The sequence below is a fragment of the Penicillium cataractarum genome, assembly GCF_028827025.1.
Source record: "Penicillium cataractarum strain IBT 29864 chromosome Unknown utg000004l, whole genome shotgun sequence".
Lineage (NCBI taxonomy): Eukaryota > Fungi > Ascomycota > Eurotiomycetes > Eurotiales > Aspergillaceae > Penicillium > Penicillium cataractarum.
The window spans coordinates 3215526-3237005 of record NW_026622740.1 but is presented as its reverse complement, the minus strand read 5'-3'; the positions used below and the strand labels follow the sequence as shown (position 1 = coordinate 3237005).

The 21480-nt window shown below is 44.4% G+C and overlaps 9 protein-coding genes across 9 annotated transcripts; 7 read left to right on the top strand and 2 right to left on the bottom strand.

Annotated features, from left to right (window-relative positions):
* Positions 1 to 496: 496 nt before the first annotated feature.
* Positions 497 to 1172, top strand: N7496_005668 (zinc finger BED domain-containing protein; the record flags this gene model as incomplete). Its single annotated transcript, XM_056698597.1, is given in 4 exon segments — positions 497 to 669; positions 691 to 736; positions 798 to 832; positions 851 to 1172. 4 exon segments carry the CDS (start codon positions 497 to 499, stop codon positions 1170 to 1172), a joined length of 576 nt encoding a protein of 191 aa, XP_056557122.1.
* A 1118-nt stretch (positions 1173 to 2290) lies between these two features.
* N7496_005667 (uncharacterized protein) lies at positions 2291 to 2950 on the top strand (the record flags this gene model as incomplete). The annotated part of the gene is given in 3 exon segments (XM_056698596.1): positions 2291 to 2303; positions 2376 to 2596; positions 2612 to 2950. The coding sequence occupies 3 exon segments, from the start codon at positions 2291 to 2293 to the stop codon at positions 2948 to 2950; spliced, it is 573 nt and encodes a 190-aa protein (XP_056557121.1).
* A 4130-nt stretch (positions 2951 to 7080) lies between these two features.
* N7496_005666 (esterase/lipase family protein) lies at positions 7081 to 8413 on the bottom strand (the record flags this gene model as incomplete). Its single annotated transcript, XM_056698595.1, has 5 exons — positions 7081 to 7458; positions 7511 to 7825; positions 7872 to 7928; positions 7977 to 8214; positions 8262 to 8413. The coding sequence occupies 5 exons, from the start codon at positions 8411 to 8413 to the stop codon at positions 7081 to 7083; spliced, it is 1140 nt and encodes a 379-aa protein (XP_056557120.1).
* A 1059-nt stretch (positions 8414 to 9472) lies between these two features.
* N7496_005665 (uncharacterized protein) lies at positions 9473 to 9880 on the top strand (the record flags this gene model as incomplete). The annotated part of the gene is made up of 1 exon (XM_056698594.1): positions 9473 to 9880. One exon carries the CDS (start codon positions 9473 to 9475, stop codon positions 9878 to 9880), a length of 408 nt encoding a protein of 135 aa, XP_056557119.1.
* Positions 9881 to 12040: 2160 nt separating this feature from the next.
* Positions 12041 to 13039, top strand: N7496_005664 (uncharacterized protein; the record flags this gene model as incomplete). The annotated part of the gene is made up of 3 exons (XM_056698593.1): positions 12041 to 12158; positions 12210 to 12496; positions 12566 to 13039. 3 exons carry the CDS (start codon positions 12041 to 12043, stop codon positions 13037 to 13039), a joined length of 879 nt encoding a protein of 292 aa, XP_056557118.1.
* A 30-nt stretch (positions 13040 to 13069) lies between these two features.
* On the top strand, positions 13070 to 13891 carry N7496_005663 (uncharacterized protein; the record flags this gene model as incomplete). The annotated part of the gene is made up of 1 exon (XM_056698592.1): positions 13070 to 13891. One exon carries the CDS (start codon positions 13070 to 13072, stop codon positions 13889 to 13891), a length of 822 nt encoding a protein of 273 aa, XP_056557117.1.
* A 2034-nt stretch (positions 13892 to 15925) lies between these two features.
* On the bottom strand, positions 15926 to 16415 carry N7496_005662 (uncharacterized protein; the record flags this gene model as incomplete). The annotated part of the gene is made up of 3 exons (XM_056698591.1): positions 15926 to 16119; positions 16208 to 16242; positions 16279 to 16415. 3 exons carry the CDS (start codon positions 16413 to 16415, stop codon positions 15926 to 15928), a joined length of 366 nt encoding a protein of 121 aa, XP_056557116.1.
* A 1518-nt stretch (positions 16416 to 17933) lies between these two features.
* N7496_005661 (uncharacterized protein) lies at positions 17934 to 18787 on the top strand (the record flags this gene model as incomplete). Its single annotated transcript, XM_056698590.1, has 4 exons — positions 17934 to 18000; positions 18191 to 18216; positions 18280 to 18390; positions 18542 to 18787. The coding sequence occupies 4 exons, from the start codon at positions 17934 to 17936 to the stop codon at positions 18785 to 18787; spliced, it is 450 nt and encodes a 149-aa protein (XP_056557115.1).
* A 717-nt stretch (positions 18788 to 19504) lies between these two features.
* On the top strand, positions 19505 to 19927 carry N7496_005660 (uncharacterized protein; the record flags this gene model as incomplete). Its single annotated transcript, XM_056698589.1, has 3 exons — positions 19505 to 19519; positions 19651 to 19699; positions 19809 to 19927. Coding segments are annotated over 3 exons (183 nt in total), but the record flags the coding sequence as incomplete, so codon positions are not given.
* Positions 19928 to 21480: the final 1553 nt, after the last annotated feature.

Genomic DNA, 21480 nt, shown 5'->3' with positions numbered 1-21480 from the left:
TATCCTATCGGATTGTAGTAAAGTGGAGCCTACTGCCTAATCACTATTACAATTCAATTTGATCTATCTAAATTATGCCTATAGCTTTCTCCTAGAGAAAATCCTTTATTCAGCTTTTTCTAGTAGACGGAAATATTTTAGCAGGTATCTCCTTAAGTCCTTTACCTCCCCCGTCCTATCCTATACTCATTTCGTCAAAATGTTACAGAGTCAGGCCTCCTCTCAGTTCTCTGATCAGTATCCCTCATCGGCTTTTGAGGATAATCCACGAGATACTTTCTCCTTCTTCACATCTGATGGGCTGTTTAACCTCGACGGGCGCGAAACGCTAACTTCTACTCCTAACGTGAACTTACTCCGACCGGCGATTCCTCCTGTTATCCCAGAAACACTCGAACGCGTTGGTCCTCCTAAAAGGAAAAACTATATCCTCTAGACAGAAATGGCGAATGAGGATTTCATCGTCTAGTGGTTAAAGACGGAGTATGGAAGTAAGATGAAACGGAATATCTTTAAGGGTAGACGTAATGCAGAATGTTGGGACCACTTCTACCAGGTCGCTACTATCCAGGATGGGTCTCCTAAGGTAATATGCAAGAATTGCGACCATATCCTTACCCATCCTACCGATAAGCGCCGGGGAACATCTACTATGAATAGGCATTATTCGTAAGTAGGTACCTGTCGGAGAGGACCGACTCAGTCGCAAGATATTAGGAAGGCTATCAAGAACGGGGTATGGATAATTAGTCTACCTTTTTCTAATTATTACTAATCTTATAAAATACCCCTTCTAGGCATATCTGTCGTCTCGTAAAGCATCATTTACGCCGTAAGCTTGGATGGAAAGGTTAATTACCTTTATTGCTGCCTCGCGGCTACCCTTCCAGCTTATTAAGTATCCTGAATTTCGCGCCCTTCTTGAGATGGCCCGGCTTGCTCCCTGCTTCCCCAAAATCCCAACTGCAACCACAGTCCGCCGTCATCTTCAAGAGATCGTGGAAGAACGCCAGTATACTCTTCTACAGAAGCTTCCTAATAGTGCTAAGCTCTCTATTGCATTAGATTGCTGGACCTCACCATTTCGCCAAGCTTTTATGGCAATAACGGGCTATTTCATTGACCAAGAGTGGAATTACCGAGAGCTCTTGCTTGGCTTTGAACCTCTATAGGGCTCACATACGGGGGCCTATCTAAGCACTGTCCTGCTTGACCTTCTTAAGAAGCATCGGATTACTGAGAGGGTGTTAACTATTACTACTGATAACGCATCTAATAACGGAACATTACTCGGTAGCCTTCAAGAGGTCGTCGAATCCCTATAGCTACCTAGTAGTATACCGGTTATTCGTATACCATATATTGCATATGTTATATAGCTCAGTTTAAAGGAGCTCCTTGGTCAGATGGACGCGAACCTAGGAAACGAGAGGGAAGAGATTGAATGGACCGAGAAAGGGTATATAGCTCGGCAAGAGAATAGAAAGATCGTGGATACTCTGAATAAGGTCTAGCTCTCTCTAATCTCTTACTATTATCTCTCTTTCTTTACTAACTCGCACTATATTCTAGGTTCGGAAGGTAGCAGTCTACATCAACAAAAGTCCCTAGCGCCGCGAGAGCTTTATAAGGCTTCAGACGAAAGAGCCTAAGCTTATGCCTATACAAGATGTTCGGACACGATGGAATTCGACGTTCCTTATGCTTAGGCGTGCCCGGCGATTGCAGTCTGCCTTTGATGACTTCTGTGTCTAATTTAACCTCGCTGATGTAAAGATAGACAGAGATGAATGGCGATAAGTTAACTATCTTCTGTCAATCACTTATCCCTTCTTTAAATTCACTTCGTCTCTTTCGGTAACTACAGACGTGACTATCCATAACGTCTTTGGTATCTATAACGCCCTATTCATATATATTGATAAGGCGAAAGTGTAGCTAGCGCGAAAGAAGGTTGGTTGGAAGAGAGTGATGAAGTCCGCGCTTGACCGTGCGCGCGATAAGCTTACAGAGTATTATGGAAAGACTGATGATATTCCTGGTGATCTCTATGTAATTGCGACTATCCTAGGACCACGGAACAAGCTAGAGTTCTTTATAATATCTGAATGGGAACCTCACTGGGGGCCTCGCTATAAGTAGTCGCTAGAGGCTTATATTTAGCCTTACCGGTAGCGCTACGAAGAGGCACAGTCTACATCAACTCTCCAGCCCACAATTTAAGACGTCTCTGACATTAATATCCTTCTGAGACCTACTGTATCTCTTCAGTCAAACGTGACGGCTCTAGATGAGCTTACACGGTATCTTAGAAGTAGTAAGTTAATCTATATACCTCTTCTTATATACTCCTTCTCTTATACCACCCTCACTAGGTACTATCGAAGCAACCCCTCTCGTTTTCTGGAAAGAACACCAAAATGAATATCCTATTCTGGTAAGCCTTGCTCGAGATATCCTTACAACACTAGCCAGTGGTTCTGGCGTTGAGCGGTTATTTAACTCTGCGCGTGATATCTGCCATTATCGCCGGGGCTCACTGAAACCGCAGACAATCAAGGAATTGATGTTGTTTATGTGTATAATAAAATTTGACGTGGAGTCAGAGTAGCTTGCCCTAGTTGATAAGTATCTTTCTACGCAAGAGAAGCAAGCAAAGAAAGAGCAGAAGGACGCCCAGAAGAAAGAGGAACAATTTGATCCAATTAGTGATAACGAGGAAGACCTATCCACTACTGAAGATTCTGCCGAAACTATCCAACTTCCTAGTGCGCGAGCGCTTGGAAAGAGAAGGGCTACCCCGGATCAGCTATTTGAACTTGACGATGATGACGATGAGGTTCCCCTGCCTGATAATAGCCACTTAGAAGAAGGGAGGACTACTCAGAGGCGTTCATCTGGGCGTGTTCCAAAGCGCTTGAGACAGGATGAGGATTTTGTATATCTTTAATAGAAACAAGAACCACATAAGCTATTCATAAGGAAATCAGTCAATCCTCGCTTTTTCGGTAGAAATCAACAGACACCAAACAAAGAATTATTCTTTACTCCTACCTCAGAATTATATAAAATTAAATATCATTTGAAAGCAGAATACTCGAAAATACAGGCGACTTCTACATAAATTATGCATACCTTGGGTCTAAGATGTTTTGCTTGTTTGCAGGACCGCAGGACCGCACCAAACCGCAGTGGTGCGGTCCCTAAAAATGTAGGACCGCCCAGCGGTCTCAAGGTCTGGGACCAAAGACCGCGCGGTGCGGTCTAATGCGGTCTTGGGTGCGGTCTTTCCGGTCCCGTGCAGAGGCCTACTGAGGAGGATGTTTAGATGAGAGATAGGAGATAGGAGGAGCGACAGCATATGCCAAAAATTGAGTAATATTGAAGATGTCTTAAGAATCTAAGATAACCTCTGAGTGGAAGAGTGCTCTACACGCTTCCCAAATGCCCACTTTACCATACAAAGCTAGCGTGTCTCAGGGAGGACTGAGAGCAAAAGAAGCTCTCAGTCACATGATATCCCATCAAGGAAGCCTCAGCGGGATTGAAGGCTGCTGAAAACTAAACAAAAATTACGAATTCATTGCAGCTCGAAAATGGACCAAGGGCGCTTTGAACATCTTGACTATGAAACGCTCGCTACAGAAACGCGATAGCCTAAATTCAAGCACCCTGGTCACGCATATTCTTCTCCTCAGTTTCATCCCGCTTTTATCGCACTACGACTGTTTGCCAAGTTTAAATTACTCACCCCTTTTGGAGTGGAAGATGGCATGTGCCTAAGGAATACACCTCTCCCAGAAGAGCTTATTGCACGTCGGACCTTATAGCTCTAGCGTGTGAATAAATATACTCTTGTCAATCTTACTTTTCCTAACCATGGGGCCAAAGGGGTAAGAATTGAGGTCGCGGTCCAATTGGTGGATTGCAGCCTATTGGATTGAAATTCATGGTCCTGCGTAAGAGTCAAGCCCAAATGGACGTCGAAGTTATCCAAGTGGTAGATCAGGATTGGGCTGAGTGAGATGTGGTTGGCAAATTAGGGTTGATCCTGACCTTGATGCGATATGCGCGTTGTACAGTGCGTCAAGGGGTTACAGCACGTCTGCCACGGCAATCTTCATGTATATCGTCACCCTGATCGCCAGTGGTGGGAGTTTTATCAGAGAAAAAATTGGCACAGTATAGTCTCGGCTCGCACTACTTGATCGGTGCGTGTGTCAACCTTAAAGTCCTTTGGCACAGCTCTCAGCGTTCAAAGGTGGTTAAAGTCACGTGTCAGGGGTTCAACTGGGGTTCAACTGGCTCCATTGCCAACAAACTGGTGCAGTCCACCGTAGTCCCTCAAACCGTACCCATTTCTCGGGTATATGGGGCCACGCCTGCGAATTTAGGTTAGAGGTCCTATCAGAACTGAATACCCTGCGAGTAAATATCGAGTAAATATCGACTCCCCGACCGCAGTCTGTTAAATATATATCCGGAACACCGCACCGCCATATGGCTCACAACGCTAAGCAGGTGTGGCGACAACTGTTATTTCTTAAAATGATAGTAATAATCAAATTGAAGAACAAAACAAGGCCATGTAGTTACTTGATTTCCAACTGTGCCTACCTACAAGCAAAAACTTGCCCCGGAGGATGCTTCGGTGGTGAACCGGAAATAAGACTGATCACTATAGACGATAACCAAATTACTGGCGACTGGCACCGTACAGCAGCAACGAGTCTATTGGAAGTACTCAATACTACGGGCAGAAAACTGCCAAATCGGGGACTGTCGGAGTCAGGGTCAGGCAGACACTGTGATGATGCCAACGGCACATTGGGAAGCCCAGGAGCCCACCCTTAGGTGTCCGACACTGATCACCACTCATCGGGCGACTCCATTGGACCACTATCGGGGCAGGCGGGAAGAAATTTGCTACCGTCCAAACCAACGTCGCTCCCAAGAGATGGATCGTTCATATCACCAATGCAAAATATCCAGCCGATGTGTTTACGGGTCTCGGGACGTTGACCAGGCAATCGCAATCGCACCGAGTGTTTCCGACGCGCCAGAAACCGTTGCTTCTGATATCGCTCCTCGTAAGAAAAGTCTCCGAACGCTAGAACCTCTAGCCTGGGTAACCCATTCGGCCCGAACGCCCAGTCCGCAAAGTCCACTTCGTTTATGGAGTCTACTTCCAACTCTGTCAGCAATATGTGAATATTGTATCCAGGCCGTCTAGTAGAATACTGACTAGGCAGAATTCGCCATTTGAAGTATCTTTTACTTAGCGCATTTCGATAATAGTACGAGATTGGATGCTTAGTGTTCATAATGTTTTCCTAGATATTACATGAATTAAACAGATGCTGTAACTACTTACGCACAGCCAATGCTTGATCAAACCGCCTTTTACGTAGACCCCACAATAAACAAACATTGAAAGCCTTTCGGGCCCCGCTACATCTAGTTTTGTCTTTGTATTAAGAAGGCTCCGTATGGGCTTTCGAATTATTATCCAAATAGTTGCCCTGTTCTACAGAGACCGACTCGCCTTAGTCCTTCCAGAAGAGTATGCCGCCAGGAGAACGGACTTAAGCCGGGCCAATCAGCTTTACTGAAAGCGAACACTTGGCTACTCCAAAGTGGAAAAAGGAGTACATAGCAGTCAACCAATATGATTGGTTCGTTGTTCCTTTCTACCCCTTTGGAGCCCACTCACGGTTCGCCAGTTTATGGCAGTCGAAAAGTAACAAGATGTTGGCCATGCACTAGACGGCTAACAGCATGGGCGTTTCGCTGATGGGTTTAACCCGGATTGAGGCGAACTGGAAACTATTCACAGAACTGTGATCTTATGTATAAGCAGTGGACCTCGGACTTGTACTCCGTACCAGAGTATGGATTCTGCCAGCAAATCGAGCTCCGCCTGAAAGAGCCAAGTATGACATAGAGCGCTAGCCTACATAGTCCTGGCTACATAGCCCGTCAGCCTCTATATCCCGCCAGCCTACATAACCCGCCAGCCTACATAGTCCTGGTTACATAGACCGCTAGCCTACATGGTCCTGGCTACATAGCCCGCCAGCCTCTATAGCCCGCCAGCCTACATAACCCACGAGTTTCCCGGCCAGAGACGTTGGGGTAAGGAAGGATAACTCTCATGGACATATCGTCCTTTGCGCTTTGCGCTGGGGAAATGTGCTTTTGCGTTTTATGTGCTGGCGAAACGCCCATTGCAATCACATCGGTCTTGGCACTTGCTGCCAATCATTCTCTGGCTTGCCTTATCTCCGTTGAAACCGAACAGGTAGAATTTTCCTCAATTTGTGTAAGACTGTATAGCAACAATACGGTTGCGATCTGTAATGGGCAAGGAAAATCCCGGACAATTCTACTCACGGCGACAAGTTGGCGAAGAGTAACGGGAACCTAGCCACTTTTAGAACAACCTGATGCTCAGTAGCGAATTCCTCCAAAGGATTTCAACTGCAAAGATAGACTCCCACATAGACCTACGACTCTAGGCTAGCCGGTCTATGTAGCCAGGACTATGTAAGCTGGTGGCCTATGTACCAACCAACCCTGGCCAATGGGCCAAGCCGAGACCGATGATTTGTCATACATTTTCTTTGAGAGCTCGATTTGCCAGCGGAACCCATACTCTGGTATTCCCGACTGCTCATACATAAAGTCGCAGGTCTATGAATAGTTCCCAGTCCGCTTCAACCCGGGTTCAAATCCATCAGCGAGACTTGTGAGCTATAAAACGTCCTGTGTACTGTATTGCCAACATTGTTCTTTTCCCACGCTTGGCTACTCCAATGTGGAGAAAAGGATACCAGAAAACAACCAACCAGAGGCTTACCGGCTGCTTACGTTGCCATCCCAACCCAGTGCCGAGATAGTACTCTGACTACAGTGGAACAAAAGTGCTATAAATGATAATTTACTCCAGCATATCTGTACGAACCAGTTCTCCTTAAAATATGGCAGCAGAGAAATCCTATATCTATATATCGACGTACGGGGTTGACAATAGCAGATGGACTGGGTGCGTGGTCGCGTTGCCTTTCCACCACCAGCCTCCTAGGCCAAGGAGTTCTGGTCTCTTACTAATGAAGTCTCCTTGGGCGGTACCGTACCGAAAGTCTGGTTCCCGTGTGCCTCAAAATAATGGCCGTCAACGATCTTCTGCACCCCTTCACCCAAATGATTATACTGGCGATTATTATCACCGTACTGGTTGGCTGCAAGACTTGGCTGCTCAGCAAGTGACGGATTCGAATTTGGATTAGTTTGGCGTTTCTTGTTTGCAACCGTTTCTCTAATCCACCGACGCAGCTCTCCACAAACAGCCACAAATCCAGGGTCATCGACATTGGCGAACTTCGTCATATCCATATGGTTGCTGTGGATTCCGATAGGAATATAACCTGGCAGGATGGCCGAATCTTGTGGCACAACCTAGCACTTTGGCGTCAGTATCTAGTGAAAGCTATGGCGCTGGCTGACCTACTAACCCAAATCCAAGCACAGGTAGCTCTTCATAGAAGCAAGTGACCTCAATCGGCGGCGGTTCTACCAGATTTCGCGCTTTGACCATTGTGTGAAATCCGTCTTGAATACGCGCAAGCACTTCAGAATCGCGTCTTAGGACCTCGATGATATTGGGATTCGTCTTTTTGATGAGGCCGATTGATCGGGAGACGACTTCGGCCCATTTAGCAAGACCTGCTCCGTGGTGCGGTGTTCCGAAAAAGATGATACCGAGGGTGGAACGAAGAATTTTATGGAGATGTGGTTCCGGTCGTTGCTTTGACGTGAATAAGGCCTGTTATGGCATTAGCGCGGCTCTTTGACTAAAGACGGTATCGTACATCCTCGCAAACCAGTCCCCCTAAGCTATGGCATACAAATACGATCGGCCGTTCGTTCTGAGTATGTTAATACATTGACACATCTAATATAGTTGTCTGCCCTACTGTGCGGTCGTTCTCTCGGTATGATGCAAGAGAAGTGAGTAGATTCCACGCATGGTTAGCGATAAGACTTTGCGACACTACGCCTCTCCAGTCTGCAACATACGCATCGTATCCGAAAGTGAGGACCCGGGCTGTCGGAAGCATGGTTGGGAGGAGGGTTTTGGGCCAAGGATCAGTCGCTCCACGGGCGGTCCATGTCGCTTCACGATCGCCGGTTAGGCCATGGACAAAGATGACGCTGGGTAAGACAATTAGGACTGCTTCCCACTGTAGTTGTAAACGTACTCTAACTCTATTGTCCCATCATTTGGGCTGTAAAGCAGTTTGAGCCCGGCAGGAAAGGCCTTTCTTGATAGTCGCTCGGGTGTACCGTCCTGATCTCTGGTCGGGGTTCGTGGCAGGCGTAGGAATCGTTTTATCCTAGCTACACCTCTCATGATGGTGTCTTCTTCAGCCGTCAAAATCAAATTCAATTACTGATATATCTGCTTAAAGCACCCCTCGAATGAAAAAAGTGTAAAACGATTGAAACAGCGGGCTTACATCGTCGACAAGTGGCTCCTTTGCTCTCTTTAAAATGCCTTTTTATTCCAAGGTTAGCCGCTTTGCCATTCACTAGCATGGCCGCCAATGTATGCTCTGAGACAAGGCGTCAGCCTAAATCTGCATCATCTGCCGCTTCGCGGCGCTATGATGGATCGGAACGGCTTTTCACAGCTCGTCACACCCGTGGAGCTTGAACGCCGGCGACTCGCATCAAGTTCTTGAATAGGAAATCTTTCCATTTACAAGACTTTTAATAAGGGTTTATGACAAGTCCTTCGGTTTCGGATCACCACTGGTTGGATGTTCGTGGGCCAGCAGCGAAGACGGAAACGTTGCGATACATGCACACGAAACCTCAACTGTACCTAGTACCAGTGCTAAGTGGGTACTTAGTGGCGATGGGCTAACCTGGCCACGTCATTTTTGACTGCGAAATAAGCGCCGCTGGCGACGAATGAAATTTGTTGAAAACGAGTACAATTTGGCGTTGAACATGTAGGTCCCAAATTTGGCACACTATATTTGGGGCGCTTAGGGGGATAAATATAGCTACAAAAATCATCATACTTGTTCGGGAAATCTTGCTTTATATCATCAACTCTCCATTCTGAGACGTTCCGAGGGTTAAAATGTGAACTTAGACAAAAATGGAACATGAGCGCTAAATAGAAGACGTGATCGACGATACTTTATACCACGCCGCATCTGCCGACAGTCAAGAATGTCGGGAGGGTCACAAGCACCCTGCATCATTCTGCCACCTTATTCCGACTTCTCCACTCTCTGTTCCTACCCACTTTCCCGCTAGATCGCCCTGACAGAGGGAAAGGTCGCAGGCGATTTTATTTCTATAACATCAGCAACCGGATGTAAGGATCGTCATTGTTTGAGCTACGTCCTTTTTTTTCCTAATCAAAGTGCTTCCAGTATCAACGTCCACAACGTCCACAATGTCAGCTCCAGATATTCCCCACCATATTGCAGTCCTTATCGAGGCTGCAGTCGGAGAGGTCATTGCGGACGGTGACAGCGACCAAGTGGTGGTGACTACTTTGGCTGATCTGTTTGAAGTCAAGAAAGCCGTATCTAAGGGCAACTCGGCGCAACTGGTTGGTTCCATGACGGAGGAAGCACTTCACCATTTGACAGAGAAGCGTTATAGCAGTCGATTTGGGTCTCTTACGCTGAACTCTGCCGATGGATATAACGCCGGGCTGCGTTCAGCAGCCGAGCCGAAAGGGGCTCGTCCAACGTTTGCTGCTCAAGCAAGTCACGGCGAACCCTCTCCCGAACTCAAAAGATCGCATGCAAGGCCATGTTCCAATGACAGGAGAAAACGGTCAATACTAGATGGATAAATTCATGGCGCATATCGAGATTCAAAGGTTCCGGAAAAATCAGTAGCAGCCATGCAGGCTTCATGACCTTACAGTAAAGGAGCAAAGATAGCGTCTAAAGAATCTATCCCCAATACAACCAGACTTACCCTTTCTCGCCCCTGAAGTCTAATCTCCGAATCCATCCGGATTAACCTTCACTTTTATTTTAACGGCGGGAAAATTGCGTTGCAGGTGAATGAATTAACCTGAAAATATATTCGTAAATATGAGACTTCAGGCATGCGCATTCAGAATTTCGAATACGTAGAACGGTCAATTTCGGGGAAATGGCATAGTGGGTCAGTGAAGAAGTCAGCGATCATCATTTGCCTCGTGGCCGAGCCTGTTCGTGCCCTGGCTAAAATGTTGGATAGATTGAAGTAGCGACCTAAGGCAACAATGCGTAAACACGCCTGCCGCGATTTTATTCGGTGCCCACGGGGAGCCGCAGAGGATATTCTTACCTCAGTCGAACACCGAGTACAGAAACGACTGGGAGGTAGATTAAGTTCGAGCGTGTGCGCATTCACTTGTTGTTATATTTCTCGCTTTCTTCATCGTTTCAGGGCATCGGCGTGCGCAGCGCGTCACCAATTGATGATGAAGCGGCGAAGTATGAGAGGCTGTATGCTGGGAGTGATGATGTTATCGTGAGTCTCTTCGAGCTTGAAAATGTATGAGGCGGCCAGAATCAGCGGCCAGAATTAGCAACAGGATTGAAGGAGTACAGAGTACTTCGTGCAGATACAGTACAATAATACTGTAGCGCAGATCATTGTAGGCAGATCAAGTTTATGGTACTCCAAAGTGGAACTGGGAGTAAATTTGGGCCAATCAAGTCTTTGCAATAGCTAAAAATCCCTTAACGAGAGCTTTCCCATATGAGCTTGAAGTCACTTCATCGCGACCTTTGCAACTTTCCTCTTAACGGGCGAACTATGACACATATCCTTGATCTGCTAGAACATACCTACGAGCAGACAGGTAGATAAGAGCAAGATGGATTTTTTTTTCCTAAGAATGTTGGTTATTCTCTATATCTCATGCGAGGCGGACGCCCTGGTTGCGAATACTCGATTTCGGCATATTTCGGATGATCATGGGTAAATGGCCTCTGATCTTGTTGCACAGCTTGTTGACCTGCGACATGCTACAGTATGAGGGGAAAAATAGAAATCACTAGGTGATGGGAAACTAGCCCGCATCCCATAGCCCGAAAACCAACGTTTTCTGATAAGGCATAAACCTAGATACAAAGACTGTTGGCCTTTGGTGTTTGGGCGGCTGGCCCGGGGGTGGGTCCACAATGAGCTCAAAGGCCTTGAAGGCTGTCGACGCTACGAGAGTGGGAGGTCCTCGACTATTAGGAAATGCACGTGATGCAGATCAGTGCGACGAGGAAGTGGGGCTAGAACCTCCTCTCGAGGTGAGTCACCGTTTAAAAACCAGTCCTCTGTCACTTTCATCCTTGAACGCCTTTCGCTTCTTCCACCTTCTTACGCCTTCCAGGTGCAGAGCTGTTTAATCCATACTAACGAATCTGATTGCTTCAACTAGCCGGAGTGTAGGTATTCATTTTCAGCTCGTGGTCTTATGCGTAGGCTTGGGGTGATGTTTTTTTCTACCAGTCCTGTTCATCCCATTCCCTGTTAATTGTTTGGAGTGCCCCAGGCTTTCCAACTGCTTGTCTTCCGAATTTTGCGCCTATGGGTCCCGTAAACAGATGATTTCGTTCCTCGGGCTACCAACCACGCCACTAGCCAACCACATTCAACAGCCAAGTCAACCTGGCCTGCAACCCAACGTTCTTTCAAGTCGCCAACACGAAGGTGCGATATGATATAAAAGCTGTGGACTGGACACAGCGTAGATGCTGATTAGGGAGGTCGGTTTGAATTTCGAGACCGCAAAAAGACGTCACCTCACAATGTGGCCTGGATCTACGCCCCAGGGCTGCTAAATCGGATAAGGGGACGTTGTGGATACATTGTTGGCTTATACCTGTCAACAGCCCCACCCAGGTGGGCTTGGCTCGTCGATCAGCCTGCTCGAAAGTTCCAGAGCAAAGGACGCGGCCGGTATTTATAATGCCGAAGGTGGGCGCGTCCACGGTCACACGGATCGCATTCTCCAAAGATCATGGACGAGACCACCCGAGCCTTTCTAGCCCAGGCTATCCGGGACGCATTCACGTCTTCTGGAATCGAATACAACGAAGAGTATATTGATTCTTTGATTTCTAAAGTCGATAATGACGGTACGTTAAACTCGACTTAGCTAGTGGAATGGGTATTGACCGTGATTCTAGTCCTGCAGGCTCATCTGGCGAGCCAGGACGGCAACACAGAAGACTCCCCGTTACGAACAGCCGGCTCAGCTTTACAAACGCCTCCGGCTTCACCACACAGAGGGCGAGGCTCCTATCGGATTCTGAATGCACCAAAAAGGAACTATGAAGATCTTACAGGCGCAGAACCGCGGAAGAGAAGAATGCGGCCTATTCCGAAGATTTCAAAAAAATGTGGTGATAATTCCCCCCCTGACAGAATTGCTGATGAACCTATCGAGGTGGGTTGTCAGAATATAAGTCAACAGGTATGCCACTTTTACCGTCTGACAAAATTGTTTCACGTACTTGATCCAAGGTTAACGTCTTTGATCTAGCCTGACTACGACCATGTGAAAGGTACCTACCACTTGGATATGCCCGTCGACAGTTCCTCGTCCTATCAAGCAGACTCCGCGTATACGGTGAAAGCAATGTCATCAATATTGTTTGAATGCGCGAGGGTCAACTTCGCTATTGCTCTATATGGGCATCGAACGAGTGGTGCCCCAACAACAACGAAGCCTGACAAGATCCGGAAATATGTCGATGAGATTTCGGAGTATGATTATGAGAAGGCAATTGACGTCATCCGCAGAGACAATGCTCTGGCCACAGGGAAGGGTCTGCAAAATCGATACAACGAAACAATTTTCTGGAAAATCATTCTCAAGGTTGCTGCATTGATCGATCATACAAAGCTTCCGTCCGCGAAGGGACCTCCAGACGGATTCACAATGGCGGAAAAAGCTGCAACCAAGAAATTCATGGAGGATGCTGGATACGGGTTGGGCGCCGAAAACCAACGGTAATGCCGGATTTTCTGGAAAAATCTATTCCAAATGCGTGAAGCTGGTATTGACAAAGTCCTCTATTACCGCACCAAGGAATTCGACAGCTACTGTAAGGGATATCCGAAGACGTCAGAAATCTCCCTTGTGGATGAAATAATGAAGTGGGAGACCCAACATAGACCTCACATCGAACAACTGGAAACACGGGCTCTTAGACTCGCGAAAGGTGACCTCATGCGCCTGTCTGATCTTGAGAACCCCCAAGTTGAAGAGAGGCTGAAAGTTCACGAGTCCTCCTGGAATAATGCCAAAAACGAATGGGCCTTCGCTAGTGAAGAAGAAAGCTTCAGGGAAAAGGGTCCGCAGACTTTCTCTCCTGAAGTTTTATGCGCACCCTCCAGCTGCCAATTAGTATCAGACTCTGAGGGAGATAAGTCCACATTCACATTTCTCCTGCCTAAAGATGCTAGCTCTTTGTGCGCCTGTTCTATTGTCCCCGTGCGCGAGGGGGACTTTCTAGGCATATTTGCTAGTAAGATTCGGTTTTCGGAAAACTGGAGCACTACCCACGGTATCCGTGGTCCTATCGACAATCTGTGGCTAGACTACTCACAAGTCACTGGTATGCTGAACCAAATGCGGGTCTCAGAACCTGGTGGCCACTCAAACGTCCGCCTCCAGTGGGAAGTAGTCCATGATGATATTGGGACCGATAGTTGCACCTCATGGAGAGTTTCTGTGAAAGCCACTAAGCGGATAATGCCGTTCGAACCTCTCATTCGCGTGGCTGCTCAGCAGGAGCAGTTCATCATGCATTCATCCTCCGAGAACGCAAAGAGGGGTTTTCTGGAACTTTGCGAAGCTTACTAACAATACATTGAACCTTGTTGCTATATTCGATCGAACACTGGCTGTACTCAGGGAATCCGTGACGTCTGAAAAGCAAGCAAAGAACACTAGCCAGCTATAACGTGTATGTGGAGTCAAGTTTTCACCCAGGTCGAGCGCACAACAAGTCTGATAATCTAATACGTGATCCGCTTTCGCACCTTGATGTGTTTTGATCAGATGTACGAAAGAATGTAGTTGTGAATGAACGCGTAATTTGTGACCGGAATAAATACGTTGTATCCCTTAGAGCCTTGGTAGGGAGTAACCTCTCTAGTGAGATCGTTTGCGCATTTATTCGATATCATGAATTCCCCCTCATGCATCAGGAGCATTTACACCGCCTCTAAGATCACGCTGTTTGTTCCTAGGAGCAACTAGCCCTGTTAACAATTATATCCGGTCTGGGGACATAAGAGCTGGCCCTGGAAGTATCGTGCAACTATAATGAGCTTTCTACGTCTAGGGATTGCGTGGAATACTTCTGGGAATTCAGTTATCCTTAGGTTGACCAGTTAGCTGAAGTTTTTGAGCGCCCTCAAAAGCTGTTTGGTCCTGGGATAGGCAAATTTGCTCCTAGGAGGGGGTTAAAGCTCTCAGGATCTCGAACTGGCTTCCTAGGAGTGTAAAGTCTGTCTCTGGGAACATGAACAACTTCTCCTAGAGGCTGTATTGCTCCTGGGACTCTAAGTAACGTTCCTGGAGGCAGCCACTGGTCATCTCTGGATCGACGAAAAGTCGAATTCCTTTGAGTATGAATGAAAATTGAGGGTAGTTTCATATACGGATCCACTTCTTTCTCTCAAACCCCTATCAAGTCCGTTACGCGGAGCCGACTGGTCACTGTGAGTTAAATGCGGAAAGGGCAATAGGTACCTTAAATAGCGTATTGTAAACGGGAAGAATTTAGTATTTTCGCTATAGTCAGATTATAGTAAGGAGGAGCCTAGGGCCCGGTCTACTAGAGAGGACCCGGCCTAGGGAGTAGCCGGCCTAGCATTTTCGCCATAGTTAGATTATACTTGTGAAGGGCTGAAGCAAGACTTGATTCAATCTAACTAGGCCAACATGCTGTTTACAAAAAGCTTAAGGAAGGGAAGTTTATCCCGCGCGTTCTCCACGTCAATGTGAAGGGCTGAAGCAAGACTTGATTCAATTTAACTAGGCCAACATGCTGTTTACAAAAAGCTTAAGGAGGGGAAGTTTATTCCGCGCGTTCTCCGCGTCAACATGCCAAGGTCTCGTGATACACGTGACCTATGCCGGGCACTGGCCCGTGACAGTCGTAGTCTATAGTTAGGAATGATTGATAGTATACCGGACTAGTCGTTCCTAGGCTGCGGCAGCATCCGCGAAAATCCAAATCCGCTCCGCATCCGCACCGCAGATTGCGGATATGGATACGATTCTGACATCCAACTATCCGCGCGGATTGGATGCGGATTTGGGCTTCGAAAAGTTGGATATCCTCGGATATCCAGCGGATTCGAAAACAGTACAAACATGCCAAGTCTCGTGATCTGATTTAGCATACACATCTTATGCAGATTTTAAGGTAATATTCTGTACTACCAGTGTTCTATATTGTCGAATTAATTACATATTCTCGATACAGAAATTTCTTTCAATGATATATCGAATCAGTTCACTATTTAACTGCTTCATTCAGCGCATTATATAGTTATACTATGGCTTGCCTATCTCGAATCCGTCTGGTAGCCGTGGCTTCTTCCGAATCCTTCCTGTCCGGGTCTGTGTACCATTAAATGTAGATTCCTCTAGTAGGACACTATTATCTAGATCTAAACTATCCATAGGCCGCTTTGAGGAGTGAGAGATCGCCGGTTTATCTATATTATTATCGGAATCCTCCTCTTGTAACTCCTCTTGGCATCCTTCCTCTTTATTATCACTAATCGGTTCTATGAACTCAAGTAATAGTGGAGATAGACGGCTTTGATTAAGTATAGCAGCTTCGCTAGATAAGAGATACTCCTTGATCATCTCGATCTCTGCCTATTTCAGCTCAAATTTAGATAAAAAGTGATGGAGCATTAGACCCTTGATTGTGTCTGGCTTTAGCTGCCCACGGCGATAATGGTAGATATCACGAGTATAATTGAATAAACGCTCTACTCCTGCTCCACTAGCAGGGATCGAGAGAATATCTCGTGCTATTCTGGTAAGCACTAGGAATTCCTGCTTATATTCTTTCTAGTAAACACGTGGATTTCCCTTACTAAGCCCTGATCTTTTCATTAGAAGATATAGTAGATATCGAATAAATAAGAGGCTTACCTTTCGATAGATATCGCGTAACCTTATCTTGCCGGCTATTAAATTCATCAGTAGGGAGTGTGGTTTGTTACGAGTCGTAAAGTATTGTAAGCTCTTCGTTCTCTATATTATCTATCTTCTCTAAGGTATCTAGTTGGTGTGCTTCCCTCTGAGCTTGTTTCTGATAAGTTATAAACTTATTTCGGAATGCGTCTTGATACTGCTTCATGAAATTAATATCACTACCTCTCTAGTCCTTATTATCGAAGTATCGTAGCTTCTTTGATGGGTATAGAATTGTTGCTAATGTATAGGTTGTACTATATGCACTATTATCGGTTCTACTGTAATATTTAGAGAGCTTTTTCTGTGCTAGCTGAAGTGCCCGGAGCATGCTTTTCTTCTAGTATATACGCTTATATCTTAACTTCTTCTCAGCCTCTTTAAGGTGGGTAAAGAGTCTGTTGTAGATGCTGAAGATATGGTGTACTGTGCAGTCCCTAGTAGACCTCGGCAGAGTCCGTCCATGGACACCCCTTTAATGTCCAAAGTCTAACTACGCTAAGTCCCGCCTAGTCTAGCCCGCATACGCTAAGTACTAAACCTGCCCAAACCCGCCCACTCTTGTATAAAATCGGGTATAAAATCCATGATTTAGTAGAATAAAAAACTGTTATTTACCTTCGTTCTAGTCACTACATAACTAGACGAGAGGAAAACTATCTTACTAAAGGAAATATAATGAAATTATGATGTATTCTTGATAATTCTTACGAGAAAGTTCTAACAGACTCACAAAACTAGTCCTATTACTATATAAGTTAGTAGGTTTTGAACAAGAATGCTATTTTGACAGAGTTGAACTTAAAAATATATATTTTATATTGATAACCTCACTCTGACTTCTTCTAGTAGCCACTTCTCCTATAATTATAGTATTCTTAATGATTACCTTTTTATTTCCCTGCGAAATATTACATTAAGTCTCAAATTTAACTAGGAAATTATAAAAATTATATTATCTTATAATAAAAGTTCGAGTAAATATCGTTTATCTTACCTCTACTGTTCTTTTTGTCATTCCGTCGATTAGTGCCTAAGGCTTATAGCTAGAGGATAGAAGGGTGAAATTTTTTTGGATAAGGGAACTTACTCCTGGGGGATTAGACTTGAACAAATTTTTAGGATTAATAGGTAGGTTTAGATATGTCCAACCTTGCCTATCTGGAAATATGTATATTATAGCTAATTAGAACGCCCGGATTCCTAGCTAGATTCACCTGATTACGATATGTTACTCGCTATCCGTGAGATCTATGTCCCTATCCGACGCGTAAATAGACACTCGGTCGTAACTCGCGATACCTTATTCTCTATTGATTCTCTTCTTCGTATATTATTCCTACCCTTCTCTTCCTATACGATTAATATTAGCTATTCTCTTAGCTATTATCCGAAATAACATCCTAATCCTAGGGATATTCCTTATCTTTCTATGGAGATCTAATTGATCCTGCCCCAGATCTAGACCTTCTTAGTAGTTAACTAACAGCCCCTATATCAATTTCTCTGACTAAATATTAGTAATTACCTTGGCTATCCTCCTATATAGAGATTATTAAAGACTGGGTCCTCTATACCGAAATGAATAAAGACGACTTTGTTAAGTAGTGGCTTATAATATCCTATGGAAGCGAGCTTTCTGAGAAGAATAGCTAGTTCTTTGATGTAAGGAAACGCTATTTAGATGGGTGGAAATCGTTCCATTAAGTTGCGTATACCTAGACCGGGGATCTACGTATATTATATAAGGAGTGTGGCTAGTTCCTTGACTATCTAAATCGTAAAGGGTATAGGACGACGCTAATAACACGATATTTGAAAGGGACTAAGTGCTAGAAGCTTACTATATAGGCTGCTAAGACTAGTAGTCTTAAAGAGCTATTTAAGCGATAAGTGAGTCCTTTAGTCTAGTTTAGTTTCTTCTACTAATATATATATTAGGGATAACTCTACCCTTCCTCCTAGCGGTTAGTATTAGTACTATTCGATAAGAAGGCTTAGATAGAAGATCTATTAGATTTTATTACTAGTCTTCGACTGCTATATCTTACTGTGGAGAATCCTCTTTTCCGGAAGCTTCTTTAGCGGGCGTAAGTATCACCGAGGCCTCTTTAATTCCTATTAGCAAGAATAGTTTACCGGTAAATATACCAGACTAGGTAAGAAAAATAGTAATCGATCTTGAAATAACTACCTAAAGGAGCTAAGCTTTTAATTGCACTTGATTGCTAGACATTACTATTCTCCTAGGCTTTTATGGCTATTACTGGTTATTTTATTGATCTGAACTAGGACTATAGAGAGTTCCTACTAGGTTTTGAACCTCTAGAAGGTACTTATTCTAGGGAAAATCTAAGCTTAGTTCTTCTGAAACGGCTTAAGGACTATAATATTGCGCATCGAATCTTAGTAATAACCACTGATAATGCTTCGAATAACCAAACCTTGATGGATAGTCTAAATTCTAAGATTGAAACCCTAGCGGAGGTAACCGGTGTACTAGTCGTCCGAGTTCTATATATTATATATATGATTTAATTAAGTCTTAAGGGTCTTCTAGTCTATATGAAGCTAGAGCTAAGTAATAAGTCTATAGAGAGGGAGTTTAAACCCCGTCCGGCCGGTAGGAATAAGGATATTCTCTCGATACTTAATAAGGTATATTCTCCCTAGCTATTTAATACCTAGACTACTTATATAGCTATAAGGTCCGGGCCTTTATAGTCTTTGTTAATACTAGTCCTTAACGCCGTGACGTATTTTTGAAGTTTTAATTAGAGGATATAGCCCTAGTCCTAATCTAAGATGTGAAGACTCGCTGGAATTCAATATTTCTAATACTTCGCCGTATAAAACGTATCCGATCTGCTTATAATCTTTTCTGTACTAAGAATAGATACGATTATCTTCTCTTAGATCGAGAGGAGTGGCGCTAGATTGATTACCTTCTTTGCATTACCTAGCCGTTCTATAACTTCACTACCGCCCTCTATTAAACTAAAGACGTTACTATCTATAATATCTTCTAGATCTATAATACTCTATTTAAATATCTTAAGAGGTTATTAACCTAGCTCGGACGGAAAAAAGTGAGCTAGAAATAAGTAATACGGTAAGCTCTTAAGGCAGGAAAGCAGAAGCTATCGGACTACTATAGAAGGACGATATAAGCCCACGGTTATCTCTATACAATCGGCACAATCCTTACCCTATCGTATAAGCTTAATTACTTCTCTCGACCTAAATGGTCTGAAAATGGATATGAATAGCGTAAGAGATACCGGACTAGTTTCTATGACTATATCCGACCGTACTAAGTTCGAGTATCGAAGCGTCCTTATTCACTAACTTATTTAACTATACCTAGAATAAGCTCGAAACTTTCGGTAATGCTAAACTAGGATAAGGGTGAGAGTGAGGAAGACGAGATTAAGAGATATCTTAAGAGTGGTTAGTCTTATTCTAATGCTTTTTTAACCCTACTAATGTTAGAATACCTTAGGTATAATAAAAGAGGACCCGCTTAAGTTCTAGAGGAAGTAAGAGTCATCCCTACTAGCACTCATAACTACGGCACGCGATGTTCTCTCTATCCTAGTAACCGGTGTAGGTGTAGAGCGTCTCTTTAACTCTGCACGGGATATCTGTCACTATCGTCGTGGATCACTGAAGCCGATAAGTATTCAGGATCTAATAATATATATATACTCTACTAAGTTTAAACTCACTGATCTTTACCTAGAGGGCATAAAGCAGGACAGGACGAGAAATGAGTAGGAGGCTAAGGATGAAGAATTAAATACTGATCGGGAAGAGAATTATTGTCAACATGTGGATGTTGTGGGGTCACATGACGAAGGACCCACTCATATAACCCCTCTCTACATATAGATCTTCTTCTATAAAGATCTAACAGATTGATCCTCAACGATCTCGCATATGATTGCCTACCTAAGCAAGAGACTCTCAACACTCTGATTCTGTTGATTTATCATGTGATCTTTTGCTATGTTTCTTGTGATATAAATACTGCTATGTTACCTAGTTAAATTGAATCAAGTTTATCATCCTTTGTGATCTCTCTTCTAGATCAGTGGTACTCTTCCACAATCGTGGTACTTCTCCTTCATAGAAGTGCGCACGACCGATAGACTCATAACCGTGTATTCAGACACTACGTTGAGTATTTACCCTTATGCACACTATCGTCTTGTGTGTATAACCACGACTTTATGGTCACCGCCTAGAGTCCGACAATTATGTAGATAGGATCAGTGATACTGAAGAGGAAGAATCTGTGTCTACTCTAAGTGACACTCGGCTGACTATTGAGGAATCTAGCTAGTAGGTGCCCTTACTGAGTGCTCGAGTTAGAAGGGAAGATAAAACTAGTGATAGAAGTGATGATGATGATGATGATGATAATGTAGTTCTTCTATTACTAGAGGGGACTAGCCGAAAGCGTATATTAGGGAGGATAATTAGACCTTCTAAGCGGCTTAGGGAGTTAGAATAAATAGAAATTGTTACGTTTCGGAATTCATGTCACTCTAAACTAATATAATCTAGATTTTTTGTAACCAAAATACCTTAAAATACTCTAAATTACTGCATAACTCTATACATCTTACCACTACCCCGCGTGGGCGGGTTTGGACGGGCAGGTTTGGACAGTAGGCGGACACCCCCTTAACCTGCCCGCCTATGGATAGTCTATGGGGTACCCAAACCCGTCCACGGACGGGTTTGGACGGCTTTGGATATGGGCGGGTTTGGACTCTGCCGAGGTCTAGTCCCTAGTCTTTGATAAGACGTTGGTAAAGTTAAAGAAAGGCTTGGTAATCAATAGAAGATACTCAACCTAGCGCCACTCCTTATCGTTAAGCTTAAACTGAGTATATTGATTTGTAGTGTAATACTTATCAAAGTAAGATTGAAGCTTTCGCGCACGGGTAAGCATTAAGAAAGTTAAGTTCTAGCGTGTGCGCACATCTTGAATTGGAACAATTTTTGGCTCCTTTTTCTGTAGCCCTAGGAATGCCTCACGGCGCTGTGGGCTTATATTGATAAATACTGTAAACCCTCGGACCTATAGTAGTAATTAGTTAAATTTATTAAAAGTGAACTAGAATTAAAGAAACCTTTTTAAGGGTATTTACGATTGAACGAGTAGGACACTTCGTCTAGAGATCTAAGTTTTGCTTACTTAACTACTCCGATTCGGCTTTATT